Genomic DNA, 18,500 nt, shown 5'->3' on the forward strand with positions numbered 1-18,500 from the left:
ACATCAAAAACCAGCAAATGCTATATTTTGTAGGATATATGACATATCCTTATTTAAAAATGTACTACAATGCACTGTAAACTGCTCAGGTGTACGTATGTGTGCTTTCTCACATAGGTGCTGGGATCCTGCAGGTTGTAGGGTCGCAGGAACTCTTCAATAGGCTCTCCCAGGTTGTTTTCCAGTAGCCCTCTGACAAGTTGGTAGTGGTCCACATCCAGAGAGCAGTGTACCGATGACAGGCTGCCTTGGATGGACATGTCGGGTACCACATGGCTGAGTTCTCTGAGTTAGGACCAGGTTTGGATTATGAGTATGGTCATATACTGAAACAATTCTAGCATGTGCTACAGAAAAAGGTTTTCTCTAAACATTATCGCATTATTCATGTGAGAGTTGCTGATGTTTAAAACTTCAGCATATCAATGAGTGTAGGATTAAAATATTTGATGTACTGAAAGCCTGTACTTTTCAGTATCCTTCAAAGTTGGAGGAGAACCCAACAAAGCCAAAGTTGGATGCTCGTGAGCCTAATAGCCCTGAGTTATAACGGACTTATTTTACGGTAGAGAATCAAAACAACACAAAAATAATGGATGGACAGTGAAAATATGCCCTGAAAACTGATTTTCAATTCAGCTTCAATTCAGTTTTATTCATTTAGTGCCAAATCTCAACAAAAGTCACCTCAAGGTGCTTCCACTGCTAAAGAAAAAAGAAAATAAAGTCTGTTATGAGCATTTAAAAGCAGGGCTTACTTGTCCAGGTTGCGCTCCACTTTAAGTTTGAGGCGGCAGCAGTCTTTCAGCAGGTTGTTTCCGGTGCGACGGACACAATAGGAAGGAAAGACCAGGTCTGAATATTCAAGAGGTTTACCACCACTGTCCAAAGGTTGACTTGGCAAACGCTCTGCAGCAAAGATATCCATCTCCTGCAGGTCCAATGCAATGCAGTCCAACAAGCACACGTGGTTTTCTAATGGGGATAAAGACACACCACATACAGCTAGGTTCATAGTGTTTTGGACAAATTCTATAACACTGCCTTCACCATCTTCAATAGATGACATGGCTTCCTTTGGCTGCTCTTACTTTCATAATTCTTTTCACTTCCCATCATTCTGATACAAATTAATCTTGTACCAGAATGATGGGAATCAGTCCAATGTTGTTTCTCTACAGGCCTCAACTGACATGTTAAATGTTACGTTTCATAGCAGTATAATTACAGAAAATATGGCCTGTTTGGAGTTAGGTAAAGCCTCCTCGCTCTTAAAGGAAGACAGCAGCAGGGCTAAAATTTGCAAAGCTCCAGCTGAACAAAACACAAGACTTCTATTATGTCCTTTGGATAGATGAGGTGAAAGTGGAGATATTTGGCCATAAGTTATGCAGTCTAAGACCTAAGCCCAGACCTCAACAAGATTAAAATGATGTGGTAGGACCTTAAGAGAGCTTATCATAAATGACGGCCTGCAAACACTATGAAACACCAAGGACTGCTAGAGATGTGTGAAATGGCCGTGCTTCCTTATCGAGGGCTTTAAGAACTCAGAAATTACTCACCTTGCTAACAAGCATTTGCATTCACTGTTTTTTGGGACTGTACAGTAGCTACAGAGATGCTGACCTAAACTGCGAGGGCCATCCTTCTCAGGTGTCTTCTCTGTGTCTACGGTTTGTGGCCTCCCAGAGGTGAAACCTGTGTATGAGGTCGAACTGGATGTGGAGACTCTGCACGTCTCCTGATCACTGCACCTCTCTGCTGCACTCTGGACATGCTCCTTTTAAAAAAAAAGAAAAAGAAAAGAGCTGTATAGTTGAACACCAAGTACTTTTAAAATTGATTTCTACGTACACACAAATAGTAAATCATATTTTTGTTAAATGCCAAAATAACTAAAAGCAAATGACACTATAAACTGGTTTACATATATATTTATGAGATGGGACTGTGGAAAAGCTTACCAAGAGCTTAGAAAATAATATACACGAAAAACAAATACAATTTTCAAAATACTTTATCATAATAACCTAAATCTAACATAATTCCTAAAATTTAGTAACACCAATTGTTAATTTTTAAGTGAAGTCTATTTCTTTGTAAGCACATTTAAAAACAACACACAGATTGACCAAAGTGTCATGCAAACTGGGGGAAAAACACTGAAACAAAAACAGAGACAAGACACAAACCAAAAAAAGAATTTAAAAAAATCCTAGGGAGTAAAGACATGTCTTCAGGCGGGTTATACAATACAATATTCTTAATTATTTTTACATAATTTAATCTGTGGATCTCTTTAGGTCACAGTTAAACTTATACATTCAAGCATGTATTTGTCCTTAAGAGTATTTTTTCCCCCTGTGTTATACATTTATGACAGGAGGAGTAGCCTCTGTTTAGTCAGTGTAAGATGTAACAATAACTGTACAACCAGCTTTGTGAGGCAAATGAGTATGTAATATATGCCGATCATTGACATATCGGCATTACTTTACATCATCATTCAGATATTTATAGTATGGTGACTTGTGGCACTGTAAAAACAGTACAACCCGTTTCCACATCAAAAGCATTGTCCCATTTCAGATCCTTGTTTTTGAATTTGCTGGGATTTAATTCTTCACACACACACACGCACACACACGCACACGCACGCACACGCACACACACACAGGTAGATAAGCATCATTCCAAAAAAAACAGTGATGACGTGCACACAGTCATCATAATAGCTGGTTAAACACCAAAGCCAATCAGAAATTGAACTACACTTGACAATCACTAACTTATAGTACTATTAGTGTGTGAAGTGACATGTTGTTTTTTTAAACGTATAATTTAAATAATAATAAATGTGGTCAAATTAGAAAAGACTGGAAGAGAAATGGGGCGCAGGCATCACTCCATGCATGGACGAAACCAGAAGCATGACTCACCAGAGAAGGAAAAAAGGCATGTGCCATGGTCAGTTTCTCTACCTTGTCTCTGAGGTAAAAAGTCCCATACGCCCCTGCAGGAAGGAAGCGGTTCTTCACCCTCAGCTGACCGAGGTTGACTACAATGAGCCTTGGTGACCAGGAGCTCTCTGGGATGAGAATAACTGGGGCACCAGCCTCAATATCCAGCAGGAGTCTGGATGCCCTCTGAGGCTGATCTCGTACCTTTTGACAGACACAGGGAGGAAGGAATGAGCAATATGCAACAAAACCCCCACTGGTTAGCACAATCTCTCCAGTGATTTATCATGAAATGTAATGGAAAAACACAATCTAATTAAAAAATTAACAAGTAAACACCTGTGCTTATTTAGTGCCCCTCCAATTAAAAAAAGTCATGCAAAGTGTAGTTACTGACAAAGCCTGCTCTGCCCAAGAGTGAACTGTGCCACTTTAGCAGTGGTCAAATTGACAATGTGGTCCATTCTCCAAAAGAAGGAACGAACCTTCTCAAGAACACTAAACGGCCTGAAGGCCACAGAGGACAACTGAAGTCTTTCCTTGGTTAAGAGTCTTTACATCTAACCAAATGAAATGCAGCCTGGAGAACATATGCATAACTTTACAAGGGGCTACAGGCAATGACACCAACTTCACTAACATTTGGTTTGTAAAAACTACAGCCTAAAGAAATCATGTTGTTTTCTTTCCATGACGGCAGCCCTAGCAGACAGCACTCACAAGCTGGCCCTCCACTGCAGCCCGCTGCCGGCCTAGCACATCCTGTAGCTGAGTGAAGTGTTGGATGAAGGCTGCCACCTCAGCTTGAAAGCGCTGTGTGTGCACGTAATGCACTGACGCCATCTGCAAAGACACCTTGATGTCACATTCCCGCTCCAGGTCGGGGTCAGGCTGGCCATACCTGAGGAGAACAGAGCACACAGGTGACTAAAAACAGCACGATACTTCTAATTCCTTTAGCACAGAGGAACAGTCTTTGGAGCACTGCAGTGATACATACTTAAGAATATTGAAGATCAGTGCCTCCCCTCCTTGTGTAGTGAAACGCTCTCTGTAGAGATCACCATGTGGGGTCAGGTCACTCAGGGACAAACTTCCTAAAGCTCCTTGTAATGCCATGTCACCATCTGAAATACCAGACAAAATATAACAACAATATACATTTTGGTGAATCGATAGTAATAAGATAAAATCTGAATATGCACAGTTTGTTTTATTGCTTTTACAATATGGAAAATAAAATAAAAGAGATTCAATCATACCAAACATCTCCAGATGAGCAGATAATTTGGACACACTTGCTTTGGCAAGCTCATTGAGTTTCTTGTTCAGTACAAGAGACAAAGAATGAACCTATGAATGAAAACACGGGAATGGGTTAGCAATACAAAAATCACTTCAGAATTGCCACTTTACACTCACCAGCCACTTTTATCAAGGACACCTTGCTAGTAGTAGGGTGGACCCCATTTCACCTTCAGAACTGCCTCAGTTCTTATTGGCACAGATTGAACAAAGTGTTTAAAACATTCCTCAGAGATCCATGTCCATGCTGACATGACATCATCACACAGTTACTGCAAATGTTTTGCCTGCATCCATGATTTTAATTCTCCTGTTGCACTAGAGCCCAAAGGTGCTCAAAGTATCTAGCCATTACATTACCGCCAACCTGAACCAATGATAAAATGTAGGATGGATCAAATTGTGACTACGATCCGAATCTTGCAGGAGAAACTGAAACTCATAAGACCAACATTTTTTTCCCCCAAATCTTCTGACCATTTTTGGAGAGCCCTTGTAAACTGCAGCCTCAGTTTTTAACCCCCTACTTAGCTGACAGGAGTGGCACCCGGTATGGTCTTCTGCTGCTTTAGCCTATGCGACTAGTTCACTCCCATGTATTCATTTGTGATTATCAGGGTTGCAGCAAGGCTGTATGTTCCAGGTGTAATCTCTCCACTGTGGAGGTCTCTCCGGTTGGTTCACAGCATGACTGACTGTTATGAACCAACACTTGATGAATTTGCTAGTATGTTTACTAGATGATTAGCAAATGACATGGTATGCTTTAGATCATAAGCCCTGTTTTTCCCTAGCAACCCCCTCGTCTATTATCATTGTGCTACAAAGTCCTTCTTTTCCTTCTGTTTTTTTTATTTCTAGCAGCGTGACAGAAGTTTATGTTCTTGAATTATTATGCTATCTCTTGATTGCAGACTTTGAAAATAATACACCTACCTGTTACGTTCTTGACTTGACTACATGCTGTACACCACATTCCAAATTATTATGCAAATTGTGTTTAAGTGGCATAAAGATCAAATAAGTTGTTTTTCAATTAAACTCTTGGATGGAATTGTGTCTCAGGGCTCTTTGTATCACTGAAATTAATCTCGGACACCTATGATCATTCGTTTGGCAGGTGAGCCCAATTAAAGGACAAACCACTAAAATTGTATCTGACAGCCTTACATTGCTATCCTTAGAGATAAACAGACTATATTTTCATAGAGGATCTCTTAATTATTGAATCCATATGCATTCAGCATAAGGCCTGATAACTTTTAGTAGGCTACGTGACATACCTTTAGGTCGACTTTGGTGTTGACAGGCTCTCTTTTGTCTTTCTCACTGCTGTCTGGCTCATAGAGAGGCTCTCCTGGCGCGGGTTGGGGTGTCACAGGCACCTTGACTGCATGATTATTGGCAGTAGAGCCAACACCAAAAAAGTCCAGAATAACCACCCAGGTCTGTAGCGTGATCAAGACGTCCAGGCAGTTAAAGTCAACATCCACACTTCGGCCTACGCTCCCATAACGCGTTTTGAACTCTGGATGGTTCTGGTCAACCAGCTGTACACTGATATGGACTAATGACTCATCAAAATCTGGTGGTGGGTTAGGAGAGGGTGCGTGGTGGTTCGGAGAAGGAGGAGGAGTGCAGGGACAGTCCGGGCCCCTCTTGGATTTGCGACTGCTAGATGAAGGGTTGCTGGGATGCCTCTGGTACAGCTGGAAGACATTCTGAGCCTCCTCCATGTGAGCGGGCAGTGACCGAGGCATGACTGGGTACAGAGCATTAGATGCTGACGGACAGCTTTGAGAAAGGTACTCCTTTGGACTAAAGGTGGAAGGTTTGGGAGCTCCACGCGACACCATCAAATGTTTGTACTTAGACTCAGGATTCTGCTCCAAAAGGTCTTCCATGAGCAGGGAACGAAGAGCCAGCTGGATTTCCAGTAAATGAGGGTGATCCTTGGTAAAGTCTCCCTCCAAATCTTGGAAGCGCAAACTGACTAAGCCCTGGGACCCCTGTGTTAGATCAGCACTGAGATGAACCTGCAATTCTGCCACATGTAAGGTGACTTTTAGCTGAGTGAACGAGGAAGAGTCAATTGTATGTTTGTTTGACTGTAGAGGCAAAGGAGATGAAAGTGACATGTGAGAGAAGCTGAAGTGAGGAGGGTCCCTTGCAAACATTCCTCCCTGGGGGTCGGGAAAGCGGTGAGGTTTGGTGCAGGAAGGTGTTGGTGGTGGGGGTGTGGGCGGCTGGCTCGGTGTAACATGTTGCTCTTCAGTCAGGGACAAATTGTCCAGTGTCTGGAGGACTTGTTCATACACAGGCTTGCACAGGAACACCTGTCACCAGAATGAAATGTTAAAGCAATTAATAACCCAGCAGTAAGACTTGCACAGCCATCGCATGTTATATCAGACTTCATCTCAAGCAGAAAATGGTGCAGCTGTGTTGGAATAAAGTATTCTCAAAAGGGAAAGGTGAAGCCAGTCAAGCTAGTCTTGGTGTAACCATGTGATGTTGTGATAAGCCAAAATGATTAAAGTAATAGAGTCAGTTTAAAATTTGTATCTTTAAAATCTGGAAAAAAAGAGAGGTAGTTACATCTAAACAAAAACTGTGGTTTTTAAATTATTGCTTTTAATTACGAAAGTCTTACTTCCTAACTTTTTACAAGTATATTTTAGGAAGATTAATCCAAAATACTCTCCACCTTTCCACCTCTGAAAAATATAAATGATGCAGATGTGCCACAAACTGCAGTTGCACGAGTGGCTGGCAGCTGAATTCCATTTTTATTTTAAAATGCACAACTCTACAGCAGCGTGTTATAGCCTACAATAAAAAATGTTTTTTGTCTCTATGTATAGTTTTCTCTATATTAAAAACATGCATGGACGGTGAATTTTTTTAATCAGTTGTTTGGGGAATCTGGTGTCTACGACAGAGTATTATGGCCACATTAAGAAAAAAAACAAATACAGATCATTTTGAGAATAAAGTTGAAATTCTATTTTAAGAAAAAACTCAAAATGTGGAGATTACAGCTGTTTCTAGGCAAACTTTAATTTTAAAATGATCAATACTATATTTGCTTCTTATTGTGGTCATAATACTGCTTCATAGATGTCTACAGCTTTTAGCTCAGGTCTCTGAACTAGACCTTTAGACCAACATTTTCTGTGTTGGTGCAACTTTTGTATATGATAAATTACATGACTTACTACATGTTACCGACCAGCTCAGAAACTAAAGGAGGAAATCAAGCTATCTGTGTTATTTTTGTAATCTTGTTTATAATTTAGTTTAAATATAGTTTACACTTCTCATACATTAATATTCAGTAATTGTCAGACTACTGTTGTTTAGAATTTTTCTTTTATAGAAATACAGGTTTTTCCAACTATAAGGAATTCAAAATGTTCTACTTCATGGTTCTTTGTTCAGTATTGATGTGAAGGACACTTTACAGAAACATCTACTGACAGTAGTTTAAAGAAAGAAAGGTAAAGTACAGGTTTGAATTGTTGTAAGGACAGCATTTATGTTAAAAAGTGAAATTGGGCCCAGCTCTGTTGTAATACTGATGTGCAAGCACTGTTGTGCTTTCCTTAATGTACTATGTGATCTGTAAAGGCAAAAACCACCAGTCTGTGTTTTCTATTTATGTGTTTAGAAGTAACCAGTCCTTCATTCACGAATAGTGACTTATATTCAGAATGCATATATAGTTATGTTATATACCTTAACAGGATTAACAAATTTGCCCTCAATCCTCAGTAGTCCTGTGCTCTTGAAGGATTCCTCTGTGGTGAGGAGAGTAAACTGTGCATCTCCATCAACAGGAACTTTCTCCAGGGTGAACTGTATAGTGGTGTCTTTCAGTATATGGAAAGCTAATGAAAGAAAGAAATTATATGAACATACTTGCATTACCATGGAGAGAATCTGCCATCCGAAATACAACTATCCTAGAAATTTTAAGCGTGCTCACCTTTTCCCTCATTTACGGATTCAAAGAAGTCATGACGTGTGAACTGTGGTCCATCCTGAGTGTTGCTCCTGTTGCGAGTTGGTGACATGCTGCCAGCATTAACCCCCTTGCCTAGCCTCTTCACAACTAAATTACTCATGTTGAGTGAATAGAGGCAAATGTCCTTCACCAACACCTGCAACCTTTCTTTTTCTGAGTCTTGCCCAGCAACAAAATTCTGGATTGTTATGCTTCCCAGGTGACCAACCAAGAGTTCTGGGTGACCAGGTTTACGGGGAATGGACACAACTGGTGATTCAATGCTGATGTTGAGGGTCAGTTTTACTAAGAATGTATCTAAAGTGGATTCAGGTTCCTCCATGGGAACGTCCTCTTCATCCTCAAACGGATAGGCCCAGCTCTGACTCAAAGATCGCATTTTCCGTGACGGCGTCTCAAAGAGTGACACCATCCCACTATACTCTGCTGTTTTGTTGGCTAAAACTGTTGACACTTTCGTGGCAGCTCTTTTCAACATGGAGCGGAAATTGTCTTCTACTTCATTGGCTGACAGACTGAGTTCCTTTAAGAACTTAGCTGAGTGGTTGTAGTGCAATGATGCCATTTGAAGTTTCAAAGAACACTCTCCTTGGGATTTCTCCATAAGGCGGAAATTCAAAGCTTCTGCAGGAGAACGTTCTCCTGTATCGGGAAGGAATGTTAATCCATCAAGACTTGGGGAGCAGTCTTCAACACTACCGATGCTGACCACAAACTGGCTTCGGCCTCCCTCCTGGGTTAGGTCCACCAGCTGCATGCATCCAAGTGAACCGTTAATGTCCAACCGGCTACCCATGGACACATTGACCTTGGTACCAGTAATGCTGGCAGTGGCAATCTTCAAACCTTTCTTCTCAGTACCTAAAACAGTGCTGGTAGACTCTGTACGGAGGAGAAGCAGGTTGAGGCGATGGATCTCCACAGTCAGTTCTTTGTTCTGGTCATAGGTGGACTGATATATCCCATCTTGTTCCTCACCACAGTCCTGTTCTGTATGTTGTTGTGCTTTATCATGTTGCACTGGTGACGTCCAGGTGCCTTCTTCTTTGGGGAAAGACTTCTGCAGGAACTTGAGCAGTTCTACCATAGTCTCAGGGTTGAGAATGATATCCAGGTTATTGACCTGCATGCTTGTAACCTGAAGGGAGCTTTCCAAATTCATGGAGGGGCAGTCTGAGCTGACAAACTGGTACTCAAGCTTAATCAGGGCTTCTTGGTCTTTGAAAAAGGAACTGAAGGGGGAGAGTCCATCTGAGGGCAGGTGAGAAGACTGCTCAGTATAGCTTTGCTGATGTGGAGGAGAACCGCCATTAGCTGAAACAGGAGACGATGGCTGGCTTTCTCTTAGGCTGCCTGTGGGTATGTCAAAACTGAGATGCTTATGAGAAGCAACAAGGAGGTCAAAGTCTGAGCCGTAAGTTTGTAGGGTGTCCACCAGCAGAAGACCATGGACAGTTAGAGCAACTTCTGCATCATATGGTCGCTTGACAAAATGAGCATTTGTGCCAAACACTTTAAGAACAGATATGTACCGCCCATCACTCTCTACACCAAGCTGCATGTAGTTAATGTTGAATTCAGCCAACAGTAGACGGGATTCCACCAAGACTTCACGTGTATGCTGCTCCAATGTCATCACGCTCTGAGTAAGATTTTTGGCTGAACCCTGCAGCTTCCATGAGCTCTCTTCTCTTTGAAATATCTTTTCATGGCGGAGGGTAAGAGGATCAGAAGGTCTGACAGTCTGACTGTTCTCTTGGCCTTTGTTTCCTTCATTTACAGCTGGACTGTTTAGTCTAGCCAGACAACTCCTAAGAGCAGTCATCTTCTCAAGGTTCATATGGATCTTGAGGTCTGGTAGGGTTCCTGACAGCACAGCACCGGGGAGCTGGGGGTCAGATGTGTAGCGCAGTCTCTGCTCAAGCTGCAAGAGCACATTGAATTTCTCCACCACGTGTGTAGGCCCTACCTCACTCTCCTGAAGATGCTTCCAGTTGTCTTTATAGCGACCGACCATTATCTGGAGGTCTTTAAAGGACAAGGAGTATTTTTCATAAAGCTTTTGTCTGTAGGCCTGAGTACCTTCCAGAGACCTGAAGCTTGTAAACTCGGGGTATTTCACCTGTGCTTTCAAAGGCACATCGAGTTCAGGTGGGGGAGATTCTGGTGGGGTTGCAAGAGGAGTCTGGTACTCATCATCACTTATGTTTTCTCTTTCTGGCTGAGTAGCCATTGAGTTGGACTTATTGTCATCTTGAAAAACAATGGATACAATAGCAGGGGTAAGTGAGATATCACTCTTAACAGTGAGAAAAATAACAAAGACACTGAGGCATATTAGTGAAATGGCTGATTTACCTTGAGAGTTTGTCAGTAGAATCCTGCCTAAATCCACAACAACAAGCATTGGGTCTCCTGACTGGAAGTCATCAGGAAAAATCACCTGGGGTGCAGAGATGTCCAATTTCATTGTCCAGCGCTTACTGTTCTCCTACGAATCAGACATGAGTAAGATTTAATGGTGATTTAACTTTTTCATACCACCATGAGCAACATGAGGCAATTGTTGTTGTGATTTGGCACTATATAAATAAAACTGAATTGACTGAAAAATATAATTGAATTCAGAGTATGTTTCTTACAATGAACTCTCCCACAAGCAGCTGATCGATGGTTTGTCGAATTTCTGCCTTGGTCTGCATTTTCAGCTTGTTGTACTGCCTCCTTGCAGCTTCTGCCACTCTCAGCTCCAGTTCTGACTGATACCCAAAACCTGGGATTGAAAGACATTTATTTAAACAGTAAACTGTTTTTAAACAGTCTCAATTCAGTCAACTCTGCTTGTAATTGCGTATCACATGACCACTCACACAGAACACATTTCTGGTCTCAGTGCTTGCAAAACATGCTACAGAGGAAAACCAGCAAGGTATAAAATCCACTTTAAATATACTTACCCGAGGTGTGAATTCTTCCCTTATAAAAGAATTCAATCACTTCTTTTATTGCTTGTGGGTTGTAGATTATGTTCAGTGGACTAGTGTTTACTTCCAGTCTTCTCTCAAACTTGCACCTCACAGGGTTACGCTCGTAAATCATCTCAAACACTGGGCATGATACGCATTCCACATTGCATCCTGACAGAAACATAACAAAGTGTTCTCAAGTGCGTTATTTTAAAAAAGGAAATAGTCACTCAAATCTGGTAGTATGCAATAAAAGCACAATTCCATTACACAGCAGTGGGTGATAAGTTTCATCACAGCAGGTGTCTTTCTGAAAGTGCTGCAACTAAGTTTAAGAATACAATTCCTCTACTGTTATTTTCTTCACTGCCATGAGCCAACACAGAACAGAACAGCAACCTGAACTCTGCTCTCACATGTAGGCTGATTATCTCAGCTTTACATCTTCACTGCATATGACTCTGGATACTGTGTAGAGGAGAACAACGCTAGGTTTCTCTCTGCACGGTAGCCATGCTCACAAAAAAATAAGAGCTCTGTTGAACCAATCAATCCTTTAAATCTTAACTAGCAACCTTAAATAGCAACAGCTTTATGAATTTATCCACAAACAAAATTTTGCTCTTTAGAGAAGAAGTTACTCATAACCATCTCACAGACGACATTCAATTCAGTTCAATTTTATTTATATGGCACCAAATCAAAACAACAGCCGCCTTGAGGTGCTTAATATTGTAATTTAAAGAGATCAGTTAAATTAATACAACCAAATGCTTTGGTTACAGTGAGAAGGAAAATCTCCCTTTTAACAGGAAGAAACCTCCAGAACCAGCCTCGGGGAGGGGCAGCCATCTGCCATGATCGGTTGGGGCGATGAATGACAGGACAAAGACACACTCTGGAAGAGAGCCAGAGATTAATAATAATTAATGCAGAGTGGTGTATAAACACAGTGAGTGAAAAAGGTGAATGAAGAAGAAACACTCAATGTATTGTGGGAATCCCTCAGCATTTCCCTCGGGATAAGTATCATCAATCAATCCATCATCCTCGACCTATTGCAGTGTAACTAAGAGGGGGTTCAGGGTCACTTGATCCAGTTCTAACTATACACTTTATCAAAGTAGAAGACAGATATGATTCAAACCACTATAGCACAGTTCCTGTAATACCTACAGTATGCTCTAATAAGCACAACGATGAATCCACACCCAGAGACCACATTCTGTACTGAAACCTGACTGAAACTCAAATAAACCTTTCCTCTGCAGATGATCGGGAAGGTTGGAGATTGGAATGTAATTAGCTAAGAGAGAAGGGTCAAGTGATGGGTTTTTTAGTAACAGTTTAAATACTGCCAGCTTGAAGATCTTTGGTACATTTGGTACACAGCGGATTAATCGAAATAGGTTGATCATATTTAAGATTGAAACATTAATTAATAGTAGGACTTCTAGGAAGAAGACTGCAAAAGACTGACGAAGTTCATGAAGTCATTACTAGTTAAGGTTAAAGGAATGCTTGGCACAACAGAGCTTTGACCTTTTGTCAACCTGGCTACAGTGCTGAAGAGGAACCTAGGGTTGCTTTTATTTTCTTCAATTAGTGATGAAAAGTAAGACACTCTACCTTTACAAAGGGCTTTTTTAATAAAAGCAGCAAACTATTTTTCCGGACTAACAGTAGCACCCCCAGGCTTCTACCTTTCTACCTTTAAAACCCGGAGAGCAGCCAAATGGCTAGTAGGCTTTTAGCTAAGCTTTAGCTTCAGCCAAGTGGAAGCTAAATTGGCTAGTCATTCATATGTAAATTAGGTTGTTACCTGGGAATTCTGGAGGGAGGGAAGTGGGGGTGTGTGGATGAGGGGGTGGGCGAGCTGCTAAAAGCTGTGAACTTCCTTTTGTGTTCGTCTTGATGCATTCTCAATTATCCAGGGAAATAAATCTCCAAAAGTCACCAACTTGGAGTGTTTCAGTTTGCCATCTTAGGGAGAAATCAACACACATGGGTGTATGTCCTTTGTTGCTGAGATTTATTGATAAAAACAGTACAAAAAACCAACCATTTGTACACATATTTACAAATGGCCTGCTGAGTGGTGCACGGAGCATGTTCATTGGTTCATGGACCTCCCTGAACTAATGGCATTTATTGCAATTGTCATCTTGACACATGGCTCTTTTTCCAGGGCTAGGTGTGGAGGGTTGTGTCCAAAGCAACTGTTCTTTTCTTGCCTTCTTCCCAGCTACATGAGAGTGAGCCAACTCTCATTACTACATTTTCAGAAAGTCTCTCCCCAGTGGGACGATTGGGGTCCTTGCCAAGATATGGGAAGACATTGCAAATGTACTTGGATTTTAGGTCGCAAGCCACCCAAAACTTGATCCCTAACTTGTCAGGTTTACTTGCAATATACTGCAGGAAACAGCACCGAGTCTTTGATGGGAAAAGCTGTTCATCAACGGTGATATGTAGACCAGGGTTGTAGCACGTGATGCAGTTGGTGACAAATGATCCCCACACACTGGAAATTGCAGCGAACTTATCAGTCTTTGCTCGATCACTGCGGGTGGACTTGTCATCAAAGCGTAGGTGTTGCATGATGTCTTGGAAGCGGTTTCGTGCCATAGTTCCAATTATCTGTGGGTTTCCCAGGTTTGCTGACCAGCAGTCATTTAGAGATGGAACCCTGTTAACCCCCCGCAAGATGACAATTGCAATAAATGCCATTAGTTCAGGGAGGTCCATGAACCAATGAACATGCTCAGCAGGCCATTTGTAAATATGTGTACAAATGGTTGGTTTTTTGTACTGTTTTTATCAATAAATCTCAGCAACAAAGGACATACAAATCAAATCAAATCAAATCAAATCACTTTTATTGTCACATCACATGTGCAGGCACACTGGCACAGCACATGCGAGTGAAATTCTTGTGTGCGAGCCCCACAAGCAACAGAGATGTGCAAACACAACAACACAAACGAGCAAAATACAAGAATGGCCAACCTGAAACTAATAAATATATGTACAATATATAATAGTGTATGCATTTCTGGATGTACACCCATGTGTGTTGATTTCTCCCTAAGATGGCAAACTGAAACACTCCAAGTTGGTGACTTTTGGAGATTTATTTCCCTGGATGATTGAGAATGCATCAAGACGAACACAAAAGGAAGTTCACAGCTTTTAGCAGCTCGCCCACCCCCTCATCCACACACCCCCACTCCCCTCCCTCCAGAATTCCCAGGTAACAACCTAATTTACATATGAATGACTAGCCAATTTAGCTTCCACTTGGCTGAAGCTAAAGCTTAGCTAAAAGCCTACCAGCCATTTGGCTGCTCTCCGGGTTTTAAAGGTAGAAAAGCCAAATGGCTGCTCTCCGGGAGTTTAAGTCTAAATTATGAGATGGTCTAAATTAATCCACTGGCAGGACACAAATATCGACACACTGAATTTAAAAACTCCCCCCAACCTTTTGTGCACAATTTAATACTCACCCACATACAGCATGGCCACAAGCTCAGCGAACCAATTATTTTATTCTGTTTCCATAAAACTTTACTTCATAACTGTAATTGGTCATTAACATTAACACAAAACAAAAATCTTACCAGAAGTAGTGCTGGACTGGCTCGATGACTGGTTAGCAGCAACAACAACGTCCCCCTATAACATGTAACAGCAAAATATAATTAACTGTGTGTTTGAGGAACTGCAATTCACTTTTTCAATATTTTTATGTGATGAACTCCCTGCTCTGCCATCACTGCTTACCGTTTTCGGCGACACCAGGACAGGAAAGATGGTGCCCTGAGTGGTCAAGTCTCGAAGGAACAAACTTCCCAGCTTTACAGACAATAAGGAGGACTCTGAGCGAGGGAGAGACTCCACCATCACTTTCACCCCTGTGGAAACAGTTACAGTCATTTGGATTTTAACAGACGTGCACAGGTTTTGAGTTTATTACATTTTCCCAGGTTTTGAGTTTATTACATTTTCCCATCAGTCTATGGGAAAAATAGCTGTAGGTAGATTAAACTACAGCTAGATTGTGAACATCAGTCACTTGTTGGAACAAAGACTTTGATGGCATCAGTCATGTGACTCTTAACTGGCTGGTTTCTTATGTCTCTAACAGGTCCTTATCTGTAAGGCTAGGACATTAATGTTTTACGTGAGATCATCCATCTCAACTAAAATATTTTAGGGAGACTTGAATTTGTTCACCCAGGGTACCCCCCTCTCTTGATATTCAATGCAGACTGTATTCAACTATGTTTCCATCCTGCATCCTGCAGGTGAATGAAGCCACAAAACAAGTGAACAAACATGTTACAGTTTATCAGAGCTGCTGGGTCCATTTAGGGTTGATTAACTGCCCGAGTGGAAGAAGTTGAAAAATTACCATCATTGAGAGAGTATTAATGGTTCTCTAATAAATCTAACCAAAGCACAGCCTCCTCAATCCAACTCTTCCACACACAGCAGATTAGACGTGCAAATACTCTGGTTTTTCATTTGAGATGCTTGAGTTTAGACATTTAAAAGACACAATTCCTGCTTTGATATACCAGAGAATTCCAGCTGTATGACTCCACTCTCGTGCAGCGTGTCTCTGCACTTGTCCTGGTGGAAGAGGGTGACTCCACCCTTCTCCAGTAAGAACTCCAACCGGGCAAACAGATGATCTCGCCTGGTGAAAGTGTTCAAAGTGTGAGAGTCCTCCAAGGGGTCGAACAAGTCTTCTGTTTCTGCTGGAAAAATATTAAACGTTTACATTATTTTAAACAGAAGATTGCTTCACAAGACATGTGTGCACTACCACAACTAGAGTTTACAAACAGATGAAAAATAGATGTAAAACTGTTCGCAGCTGGCATTTGTCAAAGGTACCGCGATCGCCTAGCTCACCAAGAATATTCCAAGAGGATGGACTTTGCAGGAGTTCTTGTGGCCTATCTGGATCCTGGGACTCTCCATACCAGCCCCCCCAGCCTGGGAACCACGATTGTAGATACTGGATCATTCCTGAACTCCCGCTCTTTGGAACAGATGTTGTAGATGAACACGTCTGGGGCTCACTGCTGGGCTCACGTGCATTCTGACAGAGGTGACACGGAAATAAGATGACTGGAACGTTCACAACGATCAATGACCGTCTGAGGAGTGATGGCTGCATTTCTTGTAGGCTGACTAGTTTAAGGGTGGGGGTGATTAATGACAACACAATATCTGAAAGGCATTTACGTAAGGCTGGGAAATGACACAATAATGTGTTTTTTGTTTAAAATGAATAAAACCTGACAATACCTCTGCGATTACTTCCTGCTTTCGAAACCACTCATGGACAACTTCTCTGAGAAGCTGCAGCTCTTCAAACGTCTGCTCTTCCTCAACCCGCTCCAGCTCACTCTAGATGAAAAAGTCCAGGGAAATGTTCTCAGAAGAATATAATCTTGAAAGATCAGTACAGTACAAATTAACTGCCTTCCTATCCATGCACTTGGACAGACAACAAGAGTGAATCTAAGAAGATAATGAGGTTAATGTGTTTTAGCTGGAAACAAATCCAACAATTTCACACACTTTTCATGCCATCACTGTTCAGCTAAGCAGGATTGTATACAAAAATATCTTTCTTATCTATAGAAAATGGTACAGATGTGGGCAACAGGAGTATCTGTTAAGGGATCTAGCCATTATTCAAAAATACTCAACACTGCGTACTTTTGGCAGTTTTTATTAGTAATAGATTTTTTCTTTTTATATTAGCAACATGTTATACTGAATGCGTATTATTCATCTCGTCTTTCTCTTACTGAAGTACCTCTTCCTGAGGACTCAGTGGAACTCCTTTGAGTCTTCTGAAGTAGAGGCTGGTGTAGGTTAGGGAGTCCCGGGCGCGCTGCAGGGCAAAGTCCCAACTGCCTCGCCGCCGTTGCTCTTTTATGTCACTCAGGTTGGCTTGGATGGCAAACATCCACCACTGTCGGCAGCTGCATGATTTCAAAGGTTTATTAAACAACAACCTGAGTATTAAAATACAGTACAGCATGTTATCAAGTCTACTGGTAAAGGAAAAAACAGACATTATTTTGACCCATAGCAGAGCGGGGAGAATGTGACTGAACACTTGGGTTACTGACTGTTCTGAGCAGCGGGGTTACGGTAGCTGAACTCAGGAGAGACTTTAGAGTGTGGAAAACTAATCCGAGGAAATAAAGAGGAAATTCCATGGCCAAATAGTTTCAGGTCTGAGCAGCAGAGCTGAGGAGAGGCAGCTGCAGACTGAGGCGGAGCAGAGCGGATGCTGGATCAGAGGCTGGAAGTTTGGTGATCAGTGTTTGTGTTTGTGTGTCTGCATGTAGCTACGGGCCAGGCAGATACACAGTAAACCACAGGTGGAGAAAAGAACTTGTAGGCATTCGCGTGCTGTGGGGGCAAATTTGATTTGAGTGTACACCTTCAAGATATACCTTCAAATCAAGCTTACAAGGATCACATCTATGTTTTATCATCGAACAAAGTGTCCTTCACCAAAGAAGCAAAACATGAAAGAAAGGGACAACGTGACCAGCATAGGGATAAAGTAATCTGATTACAAAGGTTCATGTTTTTGTCATAAAAAACTAATTTCACCTCCTGATTTCCTATTCGCAAATATCAACTTTTTAAGAGAAAGTAATAGTTTATAACTCAAAAACTAAAATGTCTTTGGTTACAGTTGCTAGTGTTATGGAGTTCAATCAAGAGAGGTAAGAAAACGGAATTCAGTTGACTGCAGTCTGCAATCTACTGACATCCAGCAGTGAGATCTTCCACACTGTATCTTTAAGTGTGAACTTACTTTCCTGAAATAGGTACTTTTGGTCTCCACTTTCTGTAAAACATCTCCCTTTCCCTGCGATCCAGCTCTTTAAGGAAGGCCATGATCTGCTGGTACTGCACCTAAGAGGCAAGACACACAGACAACAAACATCATCCAAAATTCTAGCCTTGGTCTGTGAAAGCTCTAGATTAGGTTCAGTTCCTAAGGATACAAGGAATGCTTCAGTGGAAAATCCATACATCCATTTTCTACTGGTGATCAGGGGTCAGATTGTGGGGCAAGTAGCCTGAGCAGAGAAGCCCAGACTTCCCTCACCTAGTCCACCTCTTCCAGCTCATGCAGTGGGACACTGAGACGTACCCAAGCCAGCCAAGAAATGCATTCTCTCCAGTGAGTCCTGG

The 18,500-nt window shown here is 41.7% G+C and overlaps 1 protein-coding gene across 4 annotated transcripts in view; it reads right to left on the reverse strand.

The window, feature by feature from the left end:
• Positions 1-18,500, reverse strand: part of vps13d (vacuolar protein sorting 13 homolog D) — an 88,430-nt gene that overhangs the window by 56,153 nt on the left and 13,777 nt on the right. For 3 of the 4 annotated variants that reach the window (XM_040003797.1, XM_040003799.1, XM_040003796.1), the window contains exons 9-28: positions 18,118-18,218; positions 17,098-17,266; positions 16,581-16,682; positions 16,182-16,371; positions 15,842-16,024; positions 15,045-15,175; positions 14,882-14,936; positions 11,253-11,432; positions 10,938-11,068; positions 10,654-10,786; positions 8,257-10,548; positions 8,007-8,158; positions 5,552-6,604; positions 4,226-4,316; positions 3,964-4,090; positions 3,684-3,864; positions 2,985-3,167; positions 1,630-1,783; positions 759-975; positions 114-285 (exon numbers count right to left, since the gene is read on the reverse strand). In XM_040003797.1, coding sequence (XP_039859731.1) covers positions 114-285; positions 759-975; positions 1,630-1,783; positions 2,985-3,167; positions 3,684-3,864; positions 3,964-4,090; positions 4,226-4,316; positions 5,552-6,604; positions 8,007-8,158; positions 8,257-10,548; positions 10,654-10,786; positions 10,938-11,068; positions 11,253-11,432; positions 14,882-14,936; positions 15,045-15,175; positions 15,842-16,024; positions 16,182-16,371; positions 16,581-16,682; positions 17,098-17,266; positions 18,118-18,218 — 5,997 coding nt within the window. The remainder of the gene's footprint in view (positions 1-113; positions 286-758; positions 976-1,629; positions 1,784-2,984; positions 3,168-3,683; positions 3,865-3,963; positions 4,091-4,225; positions 4,317-5,551; positions 6,605-8,006; positions 8,159-8,256; positions 10,549-10,653; positions 10,787-10,937; positions 11,069-11,252; positions 11,433-14,881; positions 14,937-15,044; positions 15,176-15,841; positions 16,025-16,181; positions 16,372-16,580; positions 16,683-17,097; positions 17,267-18,117; positions 18,219-18,500) is intronic. The other variant, XM_040003798.1, reaches the window with a different exon arrangement.

This window comes from Simochromis diagramma, unplaced genomic scaffold (genome assembly GCF_900408965.1).
Source record: "Simochromis diagramma unplaced genomic scaffold, fSimDia1.1 OVJJ01000466.1, whole genome shotgun sequence".
Classification (NCBI taxonomy): domain Eukaryota; kingdom Metazoa; phylum Chordata; class Actinopteri; order Cichliformes; family Cichlidae; genus Simochromis; species Simochromis diagramma.